Raw genomic sequence first — 20,522 nt, 5'->3', positions numbered from 1 at the left:
AGGTAGCATTAGTCCATTACATAGCATTTTGGGTGCCAACAGTCAGGGCTGAACTATGCCAAAGCATAGTTCACCCCATGAAGAAACTACTTGTGGTGCTGCATTCCGGATGTTTTCAAGAAATAATTATAACATGATTTTCTCCAAAAAAGAATTCTGTGACTGGACCTTCCAGAATTCTGTGACTGGGTCTTCTAGTTTCTAACTTCTAGTTTCTAACAGAAAAACAGTCTTAGTAAAAACCACTGGTTTGGGTTTGATATGGTTTCTTGTGTTGTATGCCTTTTGCTCTTAAAAACAAACAAACAAAACAAAAGCTGGTTAGGATAAAAATTAAAATCGACAATAACAACAATAGTAACAATAATAATAATTTTGAGTATTTATTGTATACCAGGCACTGTTCTAAGTAGTTTAAACTTACTCCTAGAAAAAAATCCTGAGGCTGATACTATTTACCAGGTGGTAGAACTTGAATCTACAACCTCTGGAGCAACTAGCCTGGGAAGGCAAACCACAGCCTCTGCTGCAATCAGCCCAGAAAGACCAGGACTTACTTGGTCAATGACTACCAGCTTCCCTATTTTTCTTTTTCTTTTTTTTTGCACCCTTCCAACTCAGGACCTACCAGAGAGAGCCCTAAACCATTATATAAGAAGCCCCTCTTGATAGCCCACCTCTAGCTTTCCCATGCTAGTAGCTTCCAATCAGAGCATACATGAAACCCCTCCTTTCTTTACTGTTGTCAAACAAAAATTGTACTAGACCGAGTTAAAGAAGCAAGGAAGACTTTATTCAAGTCTATTGCAATAGGGGAGAGAGACGGAACTCAACTCCTTTGAAACAAAAGGTGGGATAGCTTTTAAGCACTGGGGTGAGGTAGTGGAGAAGTACTAGAGGGGGAGGTTGGTCAAAGCCATTAAGCCATCCGTGTTTGCTAACTAAGGCTTATGAAGTTGGGCTCTGACCCCCCCTTGCAGAGACTGGGAGTCAGGGGCCCCCATCTTTCTAGATTACATTTCAAAGGGATGGCTTCCAGATGCTTGAGAAAGAAGGTCCTGTTCCTGGGTTGTAAAACTGGCAAGACGTTGGGAGATTTATATCTCAAAGGGGCAGAGAAAGAAATTTACAATTGCAAGTTTTCTCAAGTAATGCTCTAAAGAGCTCAGGAGCTATAGTCAGGAAGAAACCTAAGGTTTAGTTGAGCTGAGAATAAAGTTAAGATCATCTTGGTCACTGTAAAACTTTCCCACTGCCCCGCCTGCCTTTGCTCCCTGGCCCAGTGCAAGTGATGCTGGCTGACTCCCTTTCTATAATCAAGCTCTGAATAAACAGCCTCTGATTGTCCTACTTTTGTGAAGCCTGCAGCCTCCTAAAAGTAGTCATTCTATCTTACACTTAGAAATCTGAGTTTGAATTTAAATTTATTCCTTGCTTTAAAGCTAACCAAGTCTTATGTTTTGTTAACTATTAGCTACATTGTGCCTAATAAATGATTATAATTCCTTATTCTTTCCAAAGTAAATTGGACTGTTTCTTATCTTCATCTACAGAAGAAAAGTTACAAAGATTTGCCCTCCGTAATGAAAGAGCAAAGTACTGACCAGGGTTATAAGGATGTCAGGGTGTTCAAGAGTCACAGCCTGCTTTCTTATCTGAATCAGTTGATTCAAATTCAGGCTCTACCTCTCTCCCCACCCCCTGGCAATTCATTACAAGTGGCTGGCGAGTCTTGACTCAGCTTGCAAGTGTTGGAATCGGCTTTCTTTAATGACTTCCTGCCCTCTTCCCTTAAGGGGATTTTTAAGTAAGTAAGGTTTCACATTCTTAGACAATAAAAGAACCACATTTCTGAAATAGTTTGAACTCCAATAACCAATCAATCTTTCATTAGGAAAACTTTAGAATAATAAGGCTCTTTAAAAAAACACTGCGAAGCTTTTTAGAGATCTCTTTGCCAATTCACAAATCAATATATGTTTCACTCTTTTGTAATCTCTAAATGTTTTCATAATTCTACAAAGTGTTATTACCATGGCATTGTTTTCCATATAGAAAAAGAAAAACCTTTAAGTTTTTGTAAGTGACAAAGTGGGATACAGAACTAAATATAGCATATATGTCAATGCTTCTCAAACTTTAATGTGAATCACCCAGGGATCTGGTCAAAATGTGAATTCCGATTCAACAGATTTAGAGTGGGGCTTGGAATTCTGCATTTCTTTAAAAATCATTCTTGGAATGCCCAAGCTTCTGGTTCACAGACCCCACCTTGGATAGCAACAGTATACGTTAGTTTACATAAAAACAATACTCAGATTTTATATACAGTTTATGATCAGAAAAGTGTATGTATATACACATTAAAACATCAAATAAATAAAACCAGACTGGAAGCATACCAATTACTAAAAGAGATTTGGGGTCATGGGTGAGTTTTTGTTTTCTTTTATTCCATTTTTCTTTTTCCTCACAAAATAACATTTCCTCAAATTTTTTTGCAATGAATATAACTTTTTCTGTTAACAGAAAGCCTTTTTTCTTTCTCCTTTTTTCTTTCTTTCTTGTTTTTAAAGCAGAAAGGCACATCAAGTGCTGGTGATGACCAAGAAGAATAAGATCAGTGATTCAAATGTAATGACTCTCAAAGGTGATGGAGGCTGTGGACAAAGGTTAAGAGAGGTTGACACTTGCTTTGATCCATGGCAGTTATGTGACTATAATATGTGTCTTATGGTCACTTGAGTGGTCAGCTGGCTTCCAAAGTCCTTGCTGTGACTCATCCACATAAGACAATTGTAGATGATCACACTTTTGGTGAGGTGGAGGTAAGACCACAGAGCCAAGACCCAGTCATTCTCAGAGACTTCTTGGTATTGAGGATGCCCAGGCTTCCCTTCAGATTCACTCCCAGGACACTGTTTGGTTTCTTTTTTAAAATATATTTATATATTTATTTATTTAGGCTGCATTGGGTCTTTGTTGCTGTGCGTGGGCTTTCTCTAGTTGCGGTGAGCGGGGGCTACTCTTCGGTGCAGTGCGCAGGCTTCTCATTGTGGTGGCTTCTCTTGTGGAGGAGCATGGGGTCTAGGCTTGCAGGCTTCAGTAGTTGTGGCACATGGGCTCAGTAGTTGCGGCTCACGGGCTCTACAGCACGGGCTCAGTAGCTGTGGCGCATGGGCTTAGTTGCTCCGCAGCATGTGGGATCTTCCCAGACCAGGGCTCGAACCCATGTCCCCTGCATTGGCAGGCGGATTCTTAACCACTGCACCACCAGGGAAGCCCCCAGGACACTGTTAATTGGGAAAAGATTCCTCAGCTTCCTCCCACAGCAGGGTTCTGCTTGGATTGGGAAAATCTGTGAAGCAAATTCAGTAGACTTCAACTTATTACTTTTTGAATCAGGGAGACATCTGTTTATAGAAGACGTATAAGGGGTTAAGTACTTTAAAAATAATTTTTACTTAAAGGAAAGAAAATTAACCCAAACGTATTTGGATTAAAGGAGTCCAGCTGACTTGAATACTTTTTTGACAGAAAGGAGATGAAATGAAAATTAATTGTGCCTATTCTGCTTTTCTGAGATGACAAGGGCATCAGATTTAAAATCCCTGAGGGCAAACAAACTAACCTGACAGGTCCTAAAGAAAGTACTCCAAGCTCCTACCTGCCAAGGGGAACTAAGCAGTCTGAGAAACCTCTTCAAAGACTGTCAAACATGGTGTACCTTAGGCCTCTTAAACTTAGGATGAATCTTATCACAAGCTATGTATGTGGGGGGTGTCATTACTAAGGAATTTAAATTTACTGATCCATTAAATGTTGGGGAAAGCTAGAAATAAGAATTTTGTTTCAAGAATGCAGAAAAAAGTCCATAAAAACCACTTGTTTGGGTTCTATAAGATTTCTTGTGTTGTATGCCTTCTGGTGCTTTTTATTAAATAAAGCCCTAAAGCCTGGTTAGGATGAAAGTGAACTAAACAATAACGATAATACTAATACTAATAATCGCTCACTTTATTTATTATATGCCAAGCACTGATCTAAATATCTTTCATCTAACTTAATCCTAGGAAAAACCCTATAAGATTGATACTATTTATTATCCCTATTTAACAAATAAGGACCCAGAGGCACAGAGAGGTGAAACACTTGCCCAGTGTCACACAGTTAGTAAGAGGTGGAGTAGTTGTGAACCCAAGTAGCTTAAGTCCTGAGTTGGCTCCATAGGGAAGGCAACAGAATGCCGCTACCGTTTTTGGTCAACTTTTAAGAGGCTTTTCTTGTCTCTATTCAAAGCTCTATCACATGGGGCATATGTTGACTCACAACAACCAAACTTATTGAGTCAGGTCTGAAATTTGTCTGCCAAGAAGTTTAACCTCACACTGGAGCCAGGCAGGGTTGTTGGATGAAAAGATCATTCATTTCATGGAGTCTGTATTACCTTTTCTACCTACCAAGCAGTTTTGAGCACAGATGAGCTCAGGTGCTGAATTCCTCTCTCAAGTGAGGATCACACTGAGAACTGCTAGTGATAAATCTCAAGCCCACAGGCCTGGCCAGACTCAGGGACATCAAGGTGATCTTAGTAGTTCTCATAACTGACTGAGTCAGAAAACCTAGGCTGCCCTCACTCATCTTTTGACTCCCTAGAAGTAAGTCCTAAAGGCATCCCCAAACTTTTAGGAGGGAGATGATCATATTCTTACCTACTTAGTAGGCATATGCAGTAACTAGCTTCGTGACCTACATAAGCCACATGGCTTCTAGGCCTAGGTTGGCTCAACTGTAAAATAGGGACATATCTTACCTATCTTGTCTGCCAAGAGGCAAGAGGTGGATCAGATGATATTTGAGGGCCTGTCAAGCTCTAAACTGAAGATAAGGGGCAAAGGAGGAAGAGTAAGGGAGGGGGCCCTCCCTGTTCAATAGTTTACTCCTCAAAAGCCAGAGTCCCATTTGTTTTGTTAATTCCTGCAATAACCAGATAACTCCTTCAGTTCATCAGGTCATCTCTAGAGGGGGTGCTTTGCTCCTAACACACCTCCAAACCAGGCCCCACTACTGGAGTTAATAAAGATAGTGTTTAATAAAAAATAAACAAAATAAAAATGAGTTGTTTCAATAGCATCAGAAGAAATTTTTTTTTAACAGTATCAGGAGAGATTTTTTTTCAATCCAGTCTCGACTACAAATCTTATTAGTAAGAAACTTCGAATAAGAATAAGATATACAGTCATTTTATGGCAAACTATATATTTCTATCTACCTTTGGAGCAGAAGATTTATCTGCAGTGTTTCAAACATTAAGATAACTAAAAATTTCATATTAATAGCATTTTTACTGAACTAAATTAAATACTTGGGGTAAAGCCCTTTGAAATAGCATTTCACCTTCAAAATTCAGTCTTCTGTTTCCTCCCCTTCTTTTCCTAGCTCCTCTCTTTTCTTCCTAACACTTAAAGGTAATAAAAACATTTTAAAGAAAGAAAGAAAGAAAGAAAAAGATGTGCACACCAGAAGACAGTAACAAAAAACGATTTTGTTTACTGGCTGTTTTGTTTTACATTTTATTTTCTCACTTTTTACTTTCTTTTTCAGTTTCAAAACAAGCCTCTCTCCCCATATATTCCCACCCCCACCCTTCTGCAGACAGCAGACTTCAAACTTCACTTCTGCTTTCAGGTCTTAAAGAGAAGGGGAGGGCGGGGAGGCAGAAAAGTGACCGAGAGTTATCTCAAAATAAAAATTAACCACAGATTTTCTTATTTCAAAATTCCCACGTTCTGCCAATTTGAAAATACCTTTCCTCCCCTCTTCTAAGGTCCCCAGACCGTCAGAGCATTTAAGCCACAGTATAAAGGAGGTATCGTGTTGCTTACAGTTCTTCAGTCTGCACTGGGTGCCGTGTGCCTCCCTGAAGCCTCTTAAAAGGTTCTTGTTGTCGGTTAACTTCTGGCTGGAGTTTCCGGAAGAGCATTTTCTTTTCTTAAGGATGAGCGCTCCTTCACCAACTCCTGAACGTTCCTCGGACTCCTCTTCCCCACTGAATCTCCTCGGGGAGTCAGGTCCTGAGGGACCGTGAAACTCTCCCTCCGCGGCGTGGACACAGGGGTCTCTCTCTCTCTCTCTCTCTCTCTCTCTCTCTCTGTGCCGAGGGCTCGGGATTCTCCAAGGGTCCCGGCGTCCCCCAACTGGTCTCACTCCGTGTTGGCGGTGAAAGTGACCGCGGTCATGGAGCGCTCCTCGGTCAGCGTGGTCATGCAGCCCTTCGCCCACGCGACCTGCAGGACTTCTTGTGTCACCTCATAATCCACGACCCGGACGAGGAGGGGTTTGGGTGGGTGCCCTGGAGCTCGGGAGGGAGCGTCTACACGGCTGCCAGAAATTCGCTTTTCCCTTGGAAAGAGAGGCGAAGGGCAGTCGGGTTCCCGGTCCTGTCCTCCCGCTTTGAAAAGGTCCTCCTCATCGGCCACTTCTTCCCGTACGGAGTCCCCCTGAGTTCCCAACCACCTCTCCGGGTTTAGAAGAAAGAGCACTTTCTCTCGGACCCAGGAGTCACAGTCCACATTCTCTCCGGGGCTATGCTCGTGGGCGCCGCGCCGGCTGCTGCTAGCCCCCGCTACCGAGGGGTTCGGCGCGCCCAGGGCCAGGAGAGCCCCGCGCTCCGCCTCGCGCACAAACGGCAGGGCGCACCACCCGCTGTGGGGCGAGGCCGCGAGATTCGGAGACCCGCGGGGACCCGGGGCCCCCATCCCGGGAGGAGGGCCATTCATCCGGTGGATCTTCCGCCGGTTCTCGCAGCGAACGCCAGAGGAGCTCTGAAAAGCGCAGGACTGCTGATCGGCCGTGGGCGTGGCCTCCGCGCTCCCCGCCTCCCGGGCCTGGGACTGTCCCCGCCCCCTCCCGTCCGCGCCTCCCTCCCTCTCTCGCGGCTTTCGGGCTTTTCAAAGGCGAAAAGCCTCACTTCCCCCGCAACCCCACGATCGCTCCTCCTCTTCTTACCTGCGATCCTAGACCTGCGGCCGTGATCTCATTTCTGAGTCTTTCCCCTATCTCTTCTCAGTTCTATCCTAGTTTCCAGCCCACCACCGTTTTTGTCTCTAAACAACAGGAGACACCCTTGCACCGCACACACACCCACACTGCCCCACGAAATGCCCAACACAGTGTATGTCTTCTTTCCAAGGACTCTCCTTGAAGTGAAGGAACATGGAAGTTAAAAAAAAAAAAGTCTTATTTAATCAAGTTCTTCTGATAAAAGTTTCCGTGTCCATTCCGAATCCACCCTCGCCATCCTACCAAGATTATCGAATGTAGATCAAAAGCATCTGATTGGGAAAGTTGAGCCCTTTGAGAAAACGCCTTTGTATTGTTTGTTGTTCTTCGTAGGAATGCGGGAATGTCACACCGGTCTTCATTTTGGTTTTGGTCATGCTTGTCCAAAGGGGCATAAGTGCCTTTGATCAAACGGAAATAAACAAAACCAAACCGCTATAAGAACTTAAGGATTTAGAATTTTGTGTTCGTTTTTAAAATTTCCCCTTTCACTACACCCCTACCTCCCTCACCCACCCCCACCCCTACACACACACACACACACACACACACACACACACACACACACCTGTTTAACCCCAGAAGTTAAAAATACATATATATGGATCTCTGGGTAGCCTTTCAGAATCTCTCGTTGCCAGGCCCTCTGACATACTTAACTTTGCCTGAGGGTAATGTGGAAAGCTAGCTAACAGAAAAAAAGAAGCTTAGCTTGTGATTTCCAGTTTGTCCTTGGTTACAGGTCCTTGCTTTATTAGAAAGTGTTCACTTTTCCTGTCTGCTTTAGAAAAAAATGACTGCAATGGTGGAAGTTTCTGCCCATACTTTGAAGGACCAAGTAGTATGGTGAAAGATATTTTGGAAAGAGAGGACCTTCTGATGTCTGCTGACTGGATGCCTGACCTTGGGCCAGTTACTGCTAAATTACAATTAACTAAATTTTTCGAGTGTATTAGGCAAGAATTGCTCTAAGCATTCGATATATTTAAACTCATTTATTCTTTTCTTTAAAATAAATTTCTTTTTGGCTGCATTGGTTCTTCATTGCTGCGCACAAGCTTTCTTTAGCTGTGGTGAGTGGGAACTACTCTTTGTTGCGGTGCGTGGGCTTCTCATTGCGGTGGCTTCTCTTGCTGCAGAGCACGGGCTCTAGGCACGTGGGCTTCAGTAGTTGTGGCTCTCGGGCTCTAGAGTGCAGGCTCAGTAGTTGTGGCGCACAGGCTTAGTTGCTCCGAGGCATGTGGGATCTTCCCCGACCGGGGCTCAAACCTGTGTCCCCTGCATTGGCAGGCGGATTCTTAACTACCACGCCACCAGGGAAGCCCAAACTCATTTATTCTTCACAGCAAACTAACGAAGTAGCTCTACAGTCTCCTTGAGAACTCTGAAGCACAGGGAGGTTAAGATCAAATACCAATAAACAGTGGAGCCAGGAGTCTCACAAGTTTAAATGTTTGGTCCTATTTTAAATGACCTTCTTTAAATGTTTGGTCCTATTTTAAATGACTTCATGTTCTTTTCTGTTCATTTACTTAACCAGGAATCACTGAGTGTGTGCTAAATGTCAGCTACTGTTCTAGGTGATGGAGGAAAGAAGCTGAATTGCTTGTCCTGTTGGAATTTTCATTCTTTACATCAGTTACATACATCAAATTCTCTGTTCAAACGTAGGAGATAATAAGTTAACTTTAATGCACAAGAAAATCAACTGCAGGCTAATGCCCTACCCTACTCTCAAAGATTCTACTCTTATAGGTTTCGGGGAGGGCTTAGAATGTGGATTTTTAGCAAGACCCTCAGCAATTTTGATGCTAGTGGTTCATAGACAACATTATAAGAAACATTACCAACGATAATACTCTAGACCATAGATAAACTCTAGGCCTTTTTTTGCTTTCATGTGACAATAAGAACATTGTGTTTTCCTTCCTTGCAGGAATACTGGGAGAATTCCAATGAAGGTGTCTGTATTCTGAGGGAAGTGTAATGTAAACCACAAGATTTATTGCTTTCAAATTTTCATGCCTATGGGGATTGGGTGAGGGATTAGAGTGGGCATGGGGAATGGGGAAAACCTATTTGCTGAGGAGTGAGCCTGATTCACCCACCATAAAGCACCTGAATTTCTAGATGTCAAGAAGTTGTGTATTAATGCATAAAAGAATGTTAAGAGGAAACGCCAAATAAATTAAACTTCAAAGAGATAAAGTCTAAAAAGAACATAAACAAAGAAATAGGCAGCTTGCCTTCAGGATAGTGGTGTCTGCTATGCTTTAATATCTCACAGTGCATAAAAGCCTGATAAAGGGTGCTGATAAAGTGAACCCATTTACTTCCCCTCTGAACTGCCTACTACCAACTCTAATTTAAGGAAAAGAGGCTTTGTCATAAGGATATTAGGAGATTTGTTAGGAGATATTGACAGATTTGTTGGGAAAGTGGGAATACCAGACTTTAAAACAGGTAGAAATCAAAGCTGTTGCCGAGGGAATAAGGAGTTGGTACAACAGGAACAGATTTCTCCGCTGGATGGAATGCACTCCAACTCTCACACTTGTCCCTGTAGCATTTACTCAGGAGTCAAATTCCACTCAGAAGTATCCATCTGGCTCAGTTTATGCAACCTGCTTACCCCTTCACAATACAGGACAGTAAATGAAAAGGTACAGTCAAAGAAGCCTTTGGGGGATCCCCTTGGTTTCTGTAATGGAAAAGCAAACAGCTGGACTTTCCCCACCTAATAAAACTGTATGGTAGGGAAAGGTAACATTCCAAAAAAGAAGTCAGGGTGTTGTTAAGAATTTTTTTAAATTGCACTGATGTCTATCACACTAACTATTATAAACAGAGTGTGGATATGGGAGTGACAGATAGGGTATTCTGGATAAGGCAACATTATGAGCAATGGTGCAATGGTGAATATGGAGGCACGTGTAGAGAATAGTTTTGTCCTTGACATTTCTCTTCTCTCACGTCTAAAACACTTTCCATGATTTTATCCATCCCGTGGCTTCAACTGCAACCTGTACTCTGATGATTCTCCAATTTATCTCTCTATTATAGACCATGATGCTTATTTCCAGACTTGTGGTAGATTGTATTATTGTCTCAAATTATTTATTTCCTCATCCTGAAAGAAGATCATACCTCCTGGCTTGTGTACCACATGACTTGCAATGCTCCTTATTCCCATACACTTCTCTACCCCACTGATGTTGACTTTGGCCGTGTGACTTGCTTCAGCTTAAACAGGTGTGACGTTGGATGCATCTGAGCAAAAAGGAAGAGTCATTGCAAGGTTGGCCTTGGGCAGGCTCCAATCAGAGCTGCCATCTTTGCTGTGATCTGGGAATGAAGACAGTACATGGGACAGAGCTGACTGGAATCCAGCAAAGTTACAGCAGCTGATACATATTCTAAGCAAGAAACAAACTTTTGTTACAGTAAAACAATGAAATTTGAGGGTTGCTTCCTACCACAGTCTAACCTAGTGAAAAATGTTTCTGTTCAATTTTCTATTGGACACCTCTTTTGAATGTCACTTGAGAACTAAAATGTTGCCTGCCATATCAGTAAACAAAGGATGTTGCAGCCATTAAGCCATTACATTACAGCTGCCCAGACTGTGGGCCCTGAGGGAACTCAGGATGGAGGCAAAGGGGCTGCCCACTCCAAGCCCATCTAGCCGTCAGCCCCGGCAGTCACCCCCGACGGTGCACCTAAGGAAACTCAGGATGAGAAAGCATAGGATAACTGCCCCAGATAGCTAATTGACCCCAGATAGCTGGGGTGCATAGCACAGGGATGATTTCAGTGAGCCCAGACTCCTGCATCTTCCCAAACATAGAGAAGCGCTAAACTTAACTTGAGATACCCGATTTTCTTTTATTAACAATAATCTTTTGATATTTCAACTACCTGGTTTTGTTGCAAAAACTCCCCCCCTCCCACACCCACCCCCCGCCCTCTTCGGAGCAGTCTCTCAGTGTTATTTGAGATGCTGTCTCCCAGGCTTGAAGTCCTAAGAATGTCCCCCATATAAAACATAACTCTCAACTTTTATGTTGTGCTTTTTTTTTTTTCAGTCAACACACTAGAAACCTAAAATACCTAAAACTGAACTCATTATTTATTCTCTTAAATCAGTCCCCTCTTTCAAGTGTTCCTTATCCCAAGGATTAGCTTGACTAGCAATTCTATTGTCTTCCCTTTCCCTCAGTGGCTAGACCCACCCCACATATCTAATATTTAACTGAGTGCTGATGTGTATGTGTGTATTTCCTCTCTGCCCTTACCTCTCCAATCCCCATAGCTACAAAAATAAACTCAGACCCTTAGGCATGACATAAAATATCTTCAAAATCCTACCCCAGCCTATCACTGTTTATAGTTTAATGAATAAATGAAAAAAGAAACAAGCCACCTAAATGAACACAAAGTGCAAGTCTGAGACTAGGGTGAGGTTATTGTGTATAAATAAAATCCAGCCTGATTATGGATAGACCTTGAAAACTACGAGCCTTTTAGAAGAGATTCTAATCATATTTCCTTTGACAACTAAGGTTCTTGGGACCTGAAGAACTCAGACTGTGCAAAGAAAATCTACACTGGACTGAGTCAAGTGACTGTGATGGGCCGTGTTATCTTGGGCAAGTCTCCCAATGCCTCCAAATCTATGTTCTCATCTGCAAGGTATAAATAATACCTGTCCTGTGTGCTTCCCAGGGTTTTCGTGGAGGTCAAATGAAACAATTCTGGTAACACTTTGAAACTATGAAACTTGCAAAATATTTTAAATTTACTTTTTTTTTTTTTTTTTCGGTACGCGGGCCTCTCACTGTTGTGACCTCTCCCGTTGCGAAGCACAGGCTCTGGACGCGCAGGCTCAGCGGCCATGGCTCACGGGCCCAGCCGCTCCGCGGCATGTGGGATCTTCCCGGACTGGGGCACGAACCCGTGTCCCCTGCATCGGCAGGCGGACTCTCAACCATTGTGCCACCAGGGGAGCCCTAAATTTACTTTTTTAAAGTTCATTATTGTTTTTTAGAACTGGGAACCCAAACCACAGTTTTTAATGAAATCCTTAGGGAAAGATGCAGAAGTCAATGGCTGGAGCTAGACAATAAGTACCAGACCCATAATCTTAGAATAGAGGAGCTAATGTTATTAGTTATAAATTGGAGAAAAAAGAGGAAGAGAGGGAATGTGGCAGTTCTGGGGATATCAAGCAGCTTAGCCCAGTGGTCTGAGATAAAATGGAAACTGAGGCAAATTTTTTAAAAAGGAGTCTTTGTTTTAAATTTTGTATTACCAAAGGGTGTGTTCCTGGGAGAAGAACATGTGGCCCTGAGACTAACATGGTATATATGTATGATATTTTTTGAATGAAACATTTAAGCACATTGCCTTTTCACTCCACAGAGAGTTGGCGACCCTTAAAAGATGTCGGCCAGGTACTTTGAAAGGACAAAGAATGCTAGGTGTGCCAGTTAGCTGCAAGAGATGATGCATGTAGCGCTCTGAATAGTAGCTGCATAAAGGGGATTTTTAAACTATAATTCATTGTCAGCTGCCTGCATTATCCAACATTTTAAAGCATATTCATCATCCTCCTCTCCTGTCAGAGATTGGGATTTAAGACCAGGCTCTCTCATTGACTATGAATAAACAACTTATTTAACAGGAAATTTTGTCATTAGTAATTGAGTTGGCATTTTATAATAAAGAACGAGTGTTCTTTACCCTACATTCATCTTCAGCATAAACAAAATTTGACTTGTTCAACAGCAGCCTGTAGTACTATTCCAGAGATAATTCAATCTTTGACTCAATATGGGTGAATTAATACTTATGAAATACTTCATATAAAATAATCACTCAGGTTAGTAAAATAAAGGTCATGATCTTAATATACCCAATCTTGATTAGTTTATAATAAAATATTTTTAATGGGGCAAGGCAATTTTTCTTCCCATTATGTTATTTTATTAACCAATGTGCATGTGATCAGATATGGGGTATAACAGCTGTAGAAATCCTCAGTGATATTTTACATCTAGAGAGATTTCATTCCCCAAATATCTAGCTGTTATAATTTGCTACGTTTTATCAACAAGAGTGGCTGGAAAATACTGAGTCTCTCATTTAGCAAGTCTGCAAACGAGTTGACCTGGAATGTCTAGGAACTCAAAGAAACTGTTAGTAATAATCCCTTGTTATCTCTTATTCATACTTCATAATTCATCCCTCCAGGGCAAGGCTTGGACAGAATGTTGTAGTAGATTAAACTGATCATTTAGTAACCCCACTGCTTATCTCTCCTCCCCCTTCTTTCTCAACTCTTTTACTGAGGACAATCTTATGTTATTTTCAAAGCCATAAATTCATTAAGAAAGGCATGGAATTTAGCCCTCCTTCAGTTTAATACTCCTGATAGGTACCCTTTCCTCCTTTCCTCTGACCATGCTTTGTGTCTCTTTTACCTCTTCTCTGCACTTTCTCCTCCTTTTTTTTTTTTCTGGTCTTTTATGCAGTTCCTTCCTTCCTTTCTATTGTGATATAGTGCAGAATTTGAGAGCGTGAGTTATGGAGCCAAACTCCCTGGATTTAATATCTCCCTTTGCCATATATTAGCTGAACGACTTTAGGCGGCCTACTTAACCTTTTTCTTACCTTAGTTTACCCATCTGAAAACTGGGGGTAAGAATAGTACCAATCCCATAGGGTTGTTGTCGGGAGCAAATGATTTAATATGTGTAAAGCCTCTAGAACAGTGCCTGCCACATAGTAGATGCCATTTCCTCTAGAATAAATGAAGGCAGGGATTTTTAAAACTTTTGTTCACCGCAATGTAACTATCACTGTTGTATCTCCAGTACCTAGACCAGTGCCTGATACCATTGTTGAAATAATTAATTCTCTATTTCTACTGTGTTTATCTTTCAGTGTTTTTCTTTGGAGCTCTGCTTCTTCTTTCTTTCCTCCTTTAAGACCTCTCCGTTTCTACTTCTGCATTCTTTGCCTCTCAGGTTTCCATCATCTATTGCTCACCTAAATTGTCTCCTATGTCTCTGGGTCTAAGGTTTTTGAGTAGAGTCAAACATCACAAATTCAACATTTATCAGTAATTATTAGTCATGGAGTTTCCAATGAAAAGAGAAAGAACTCTTGAGTCAAGGAAAACTGAGAATAAAATAATACTTTAAATGCAATATTTTACATTAAATTTGTGGTGACCTGTGTTTGTCATTTATACATAGGTTAAGCTGCCTGTAAAAATCTGCCACTTTCTACCATTAGTTTTATTTTGATTCAAACATAAAATTAGTTAAAAGAAGAGTGTAATAAACAGCTGTTGTTCACCTGGATTCACTGATATTTTATCATATTTGATCCCTCTCTGTCTTTACACACACACACTATATAGACATTACTAGGAATTATTTGAAATTAAGTTACAGATATCATACTTTACTGCTAAATATTTCAGCATGCATCTTAACAAAATAAATGCCACCACATTACCAATATCGTACTTAAGAAAATTTACATTAATTCGATAGTATCATTTAATGTATCATAATAAATTTTTCCCAGTGGTCTACAAAATGTGTGTTTTAGAGTTTGTTCCTCTGATCCAGAATTCAATAAACGTTCATGAGTCGCAGGTGATTAAGCTTCTTAGTCTCCTAAAATCTAGAATGAAGCACTCACATCTTTTCTTCCCACCCCTGATATTAACTTTTTTGAAGAGTTCAGGCCAATTATCTGATAGAATGTTTCATCCACAATTTGGATTATTCTGATTCTTCCCTTATGATTAGATTCAGGTTACGCAGTCTTGGCCAGAAATCTATGTGGTGATATATTGCACTTCTCACTGCATTGTGTCAAAAGGCACACAATGTTGGGTTCTTCCACTGCGGCTCATGCTAAGTTTGACCACTTGGTAAAGATGGTGACCACCGGTCATCTCCATTATACAGGTCCATTTTACCCTTTACAATTTGTAAGTAGTAATAATATTAAATAAATTTTATTTAATATTATTTAATAATAATCCTTGCTTGAGTTAATTCTTAAATTGGAGATTGCAAAATGTCAACTTTCTAATTTGCCATTCCTTCTACATTCCTTAGTAGGTATTCTTCTGTAAAGAAGAGTTTTTGTTTGCCAGACCACCTCATTTTCTTATCATTGTGGATTCAAGGATTTTTTTTTTTTTTTTTTTTTTGCGGTACGCGGGCCTCTCACTGCTGTGGCCCCTCCCGTTGCGGAGCACAGGCTCCGGACGCGCAGGCTCAGCGGCCATGGCTCACGGGCCCAGCCGCTCCGCGGCATGTGGGATCTTCCCGGACCGGAGCACGAACCCGCGTCCCCTGCATCGGCAGGCGGACTCTCAACCACTGTGCCACCAGGGAAGCCCGGATTCAAGGATTTTTAAAAAAAATTCATGTGTTATAATCCACTACATTATTGTTATTTTCGATGCTGTTATATATGGTATCAAATTTGCCAAGTAGGAATTTTGTTGTACCAGTTCTGATTTCTTTTGACATGACCGATTTTTTTTTTTTTTTTAAATTGAACCCGGGTCCTTGGCAGTGAAAGCGTGGAGTCCTAAGCACTGGACCGCCAGGGAATTCCCAACATGACCACATTTAGTCTCGAGCATTTCCTTACTTTCTTGCCCAAGGTGTTCTTTCCTTTTCCTGTTCTTCAGCCTTTTCTCCAAGAGTTCTATTTTCCCTGAAAGGTATTTATGAAGATCTGACTATCAGGGATGATCACTGAGTGTTGTTACTTGTAGCCCTTTTTAGTCAACAGAGCCAAAGAATAGATGTTATTTTTAATCCCAGGTTCCTACATTGTTCAAAAGTCAAAACAATATAAAAGGGATATATATTCGGGGAAGTCTTGTTCCCATCCCTAACTCCACTACTTATAGGTCACTTAAAAAATAGTTTCTCGTTTAATCTTCCTGTGTTTCTGTTTGCAAAAGAAAAGTTAGCAGAGATCTATTTGATATACACTAATTTTCTCATTCTTTCTTACATACTCTTGTACATGTAGCTTTTTTTTCCACTTAAAAACGTATCATGGAAATTACCTCAAATTACATCACAGAGAACTTCCTTGTTGCTATAAGTGCTTCACTGTGTAGATGTGTCGTAATTCATTCACCTGGACTTTGAAGGATGGAAATTTAGGTTGTTTCTAAAAGTTTGTTATTACAAATAATATTGGAGTGAATAACCCAGTGCAAACATTGGTTTTATATTTGTGGAGGAATCCTCAGGGTAAATTTCTGGAAGTTGAATTGCTTGTATAAATGCATATGTATTTTATTAGATGGTACTGAATTCCCCTCACTGGAGTTGTAACTTTCCTACTCCCACTACCAGTATATGAGTATGCCTATTTTCTACAGCTTCAAACTTGGGTTCTCAATATTTTTTAAAAGTATTGCATGACAGTTTAATCACACTTTTTTTTTGAGTGAAGTTAAGCATCTTTTCCTATGTTTAAGGGTCATTTTATTTGTTTTTCTGTGAACTAACCATGTCTCTTGCCCATTTTTCTGTTGGATTTGAGTAAATTTTTTTTCTCCTCAGTGTTAAGGGTTCTTTATATTTTATGGAAAATAGTTCTCTATTTGTGATATAAATTGCAAATAGTTTCTCCTAGTGTGTAATTTATATTTTGACACCAGATCTTTTGCCACTGAGAAATCACACACATGCACACATACATATGTATTTTATTTATCAAACTTAATATTTTTCTTTTATTACTTCTGAATTTGGAAAGCCTTTCCTAATACCCACATTATAAAGGAACCAACCAATGTTTTCTTCTAGTATTTGTATGACTTTTTTTCTTTTTAAAGGCTTTATTTATATCTTGGATCAATTTGCAGTTTATTCTTGTATAGGTATGAAATATGAGTTTAATTTAATTTTACTTTTTTTCAGATTGCTATCCATTTGTCTCACTGCCACTTATTTAAAATTCCATCTTTACCCCAGCGACTTGAGATGCCACTTTGATCTTATTTTAAACTTTCCTGTGTACTTGTTATTTCTGGACCTTTTTTCCCCTTTGTTCTGCACAATCATGTACCATTACTACACTTTATATAAGTTTTATAGTATGTTTTAATGTTTGTGGGGTTAATCTCCCCTTTTAACCTATTTTCTTTTCCTGAAATTTGTATTGTTATTTTTGCATATTTATTTTCCATGTTCTTAGTCTCAGGAATCTGATGAAAGGAAATAGTCAAAAATGCAGCAGAGAGACTTCCCTCGTGGTCCAGTGGTTAGGACTCGGCACTTTCAGTGCTGGGGCCTGGGTTCAATCCTTGGTCCAGGAACTAAGATACCACAGCTGCAGAGCGCAGCCAAAAAAAAATGCAAAAATTCTAACGGGACAACTAGAAATATATCAAGTGCTCTCTTTGGGAAATAATCTAGAACTAAAATCTGACATCTCGTGTTCACTGCAGTAACTGCATGGTACTAACTAAAGTCTGACAGTCTTACTGGATTATAAGCAATGTCTTTTAACAGTGTTTAAAACCTAGAGTATATTTTGCCTTGGAAACACATAGATCTGTTAGAGGGAGAGAAAGCTGCACATCAATTAGGAAGAAGAATACCCGGATGTTAGCTATTTTTATTTGTAACTTTTAAAATCACAAGAGCCAGAATAAGGGGGAGTGAACAAAAGTTCACTCAAGAAAATAAAGTTCACTCAAGAAGTGAACAGGGACTTCCCTGGTGGTCCAGTGGTAAACAATCTGCCTTACAATGCAGGGGACTTAGGTTTGATCCCTGGTCAGAGAACTAAGATCCCACATGCCATGGGGCAACTAAGCCCCGTGCCCCTCAGCGAGAGCCCATGTGCCTGCAAACTACAGAGCCCACGCACCACAACTAGAGAGAGAAAACCCACACTCCTCAACAAAGATCCCTTGTGCCTCAACGAAGACCTGACGCAGCCAAATAAATAAATAAAAATAAATAAATAATTTTAAAAAGAAGTGAACAAAATTGGAACAGGGCTGGAACACATATGCCACCAGTACTGCTGAGGTTGGAGGGGGTAAAGAAAAGGGGAGAGGCTGGGAGTGGCTTCTTTCTCTCTTTCACCTCACTGCTCAGGTACAGTAAGATCAGAAAAAGCAAAGGGCTGTCGGCAACTGGGTTTTAATAGCTGGAGCCAAGATTTCTATCAGAGATTGAGAAACCTGGGTGAATAGAAACTTGGGGAAAGAGAATTAGGCTGTTAATGTTACCTATACTGACACAACAATCCCTCCATCTGCATTTTTTTTTTTTACTATTTTTATTTTCCCCAACTAAAATAATTTTAATGCTAACATCCCAGGTTAGAAGGGAGAAATCATCTTTGTTGTAGGTGCTGTGCTATTCCATTGGCTGTGTTTTACTTTTTTTATTTTTTCTCTGCTCCTAGTGTTTACTGAGATTAGGGAAAATGGATACAAAACTTTAGGTATTATCACAGACAACTTAAAGAAATTTAATTTAGAGTTCTTTCATGTTTTTTTCTCAAAATTCAAGTCACCAAACAAAAATTTGTCATGAAAAATGCAAAATGAGTAGAAACAAAACTTGTGTTATTAAATGAGATTCTATTCTAGAGGATGTCTAAATGTCCTCCGAAACTGCCCTGCCTTGTCCTGCTCCCAAAGTTTGAGAAGACTGAAATCTCCATTCTTCCTCTGTATTTCCCCTCAGTGAGTCTTAGGCAGAGTGAACATTCATGCTCACTAAATACACAGACAATTGCAAAACCCAGTCCGCATCCACCCAGAGCAAAGTACACGTCTCTGCAGAGTTGAGCATGTTGCCTGTACTGAGTCCTCAGAGTTCCTAGCTGCCTGAGAGGCCAATTAGCATAATAATTCAAAGTACAGGCTTCAGAATCTGACAAACTCAGGCTCTGATCACGACTTAAAATCTGCATAACCTTTGATGAGTCATAACCCACCCCCCAGCCAGAATTCCCACAATAAGATAAATCACACACACACACACACACACACACACACATACACAAAAGTATATATAAAATTTGGCACAATTATCAGCATGTAGTTAAATGTTAAGTAAACAGTAGGCACATTATTATTAGTAAGACAATAAGGCACAGGGCTATAATAATGATGCCATGTACCAGCTGGGAGTAACCCTCAGTTATCAATGCTAAAGATAATGAGAATCCCTGGGGCAGAAACTAGACCACGTTCTCCCGAGAGATTTATGGACCCCAGTTACTTAGACCTCTTCCCTCTGGCACCAACGATAAGTCTCTAGGTAACAACTGGCTCATGGTGACCTAAGCATACTGTCACTCCCAAGGAATCATATTTTTTTTATTAAAACAAAGCTCTCCTTCAGCCAGTTTGTTTACTTTTCTAAGAATAAACACCTAAAATTTAGATTTCCTCTAATCTTTGTAGTTGGGATGTTTGTGACCTCCATGGGGTAAGAAACCAATATTTTCCATATGGCTAAGTCAACTTTATCCAGACTAGATAAATCCAACCATTGTGTTCGTGTCTGCTTTTATTGCAGATAGAAGAACATAGCTTGTGATGTTTTATCTCTTCCTTTATTTTCCTTGAAAGATATGCATACACAATCAATTGGAATCCAAATTAAAACAAAAATTCTGATAAGGATAAAAGACTAATAAGAGTATTGATTATAATCATTTAATCAATTTAATCATTTAAATTTCCTTTATGAAAAAGATACGTGGCTTAGGGAAAAAAAAGGTTGAAATCAAAGTAACACTGTTCTGGCTCCGCCTCTAGCACTGATTATCTATATGATCTCAAAGAAGTCATTTATTTTCTTTGGCCCGCAAATCTTCATATGTAATGAGAGAATTAAAGTTTATCTTATCAAAATTCTCTGAGTATGTACATATGCATACAGAAACATGAAATAAATGTAAATATATGTGTATGTATGTTTACATGTGCATTTGCATATCCAGATTCACACCTACGTATGCATCTTAGTTTCCCATGAAAAAGCAGATTATAAACAAGGGGGCTGGGCTTCCCTGGTGGCGCAGTGGTTGAGAGTCCGCCTGCCGATGCAGGGGACACGGGTTCGTGCCCCGGTCTGGGAGGATCCCGCATGCCGCGGAGCGGCTGGGCCCGTGGGCCATGGCCGCTGAGCCTGCGCGTCCGGAGCCTGTCCTCCGCGACGGGAGAGGCCGCAGCAGTGAGAGGCCCGCGTAACGCATAAAAAAAAAAAAAAAAAAAAAAAAAAAAAAAGGGGGCTGGAATAGGTGATAGGCAATGTCCAGTCCTATGCCAACTGTTTCGAGCTTTTAAAAAAATTTTTTTTATTGATTTATTTGTTTTTGTTGTTGTTCGTTTGTTTCTAGCTTTTAAAATGCCCGTATCTTCATTCCTCCATCCA

General features: G+C 40.5%; 2 protein-coding genes across 4 annotated transcripts in view; both read right to left on the bottom strand.

The window, feature by feature from the left end:
• Positions 1 to 3,170: 3,170 nt before the first annotated feature.
• On the bottom strand, positions 3,171 to 6,846 carry C11H6orf141 (chromosome 11 C6orf141 homolog). Its single transcript, XM_032650415.1, has 2 exons — positions 5,886 to 6,846; positions 3,171 to 3,358 (listed from the first exon to the last, which is right to left on the bottom strand). The coding sequence occupies exon 1, from the start codon at positions 6,777 to 6,779 to the stop codon at positions 6,204 to 6,206; it is 576 nt and encodes a 191-aa protein (XP_032506306.1). The 5' UTR covers positions 6,780 to 6,846; the 3' UTR covers positions 3,171 to 3,358; positions 5,886 to 6,203.
• Positions 6,847 to 6,988: 142 nt separating this feature from the next.
• Positions 6,989 to 20,522, bottom strand: part of CENPQ (centromere protein Q) — a 38,883-nt gene continuing 25,349 nt past the window's right edge. For 2 of the 3 annotated variants that reach the window (XM_032650254.1, XM_032650255.1), the window contains exon 8: positions 6,989 to 7,463. In XM_032650254.1, coding sequence (XP_032506145.1) covers positions 7,311 to 7,463 — 153 coding nt within the window. In that variant the 3' untranslated portion in view covers positions 6,989 to 7,310. The remainder of the gene's footprint in view (positions 7,464 to 20,522) is intronic. The other variant, XM_032650259.1, reaches the window with a different exon arrangement.

This window comes from Phocoena sinus, chromosome 11 (genome assembly GCF_008692025.1).
Source record: "Phocoena sinus isolate mPhoSin1 chromosome 11, mPhoSin1.pri, whole genome shotgun sequence".
NCBI lineage: Eukaryota > Metazoa > Chordata > Mammalia > Artiodactyla > Phocoenidae > Phocoena > Phocoena sinus.
Note: the sequence above shows the minus strand (reverse complement) of the source record. Positions and strands in the feature narration are given on the sequence as shown.

Coding starts and splice junctions, on each gene's coding strand:
- C11H6orf141 (XM_032650415.1), bottom strand. CDS start 6,779: ATGAATGGCCCTCCTCCCGGGATGGGGGCCCCGGGTCCCCGCGGGTCT.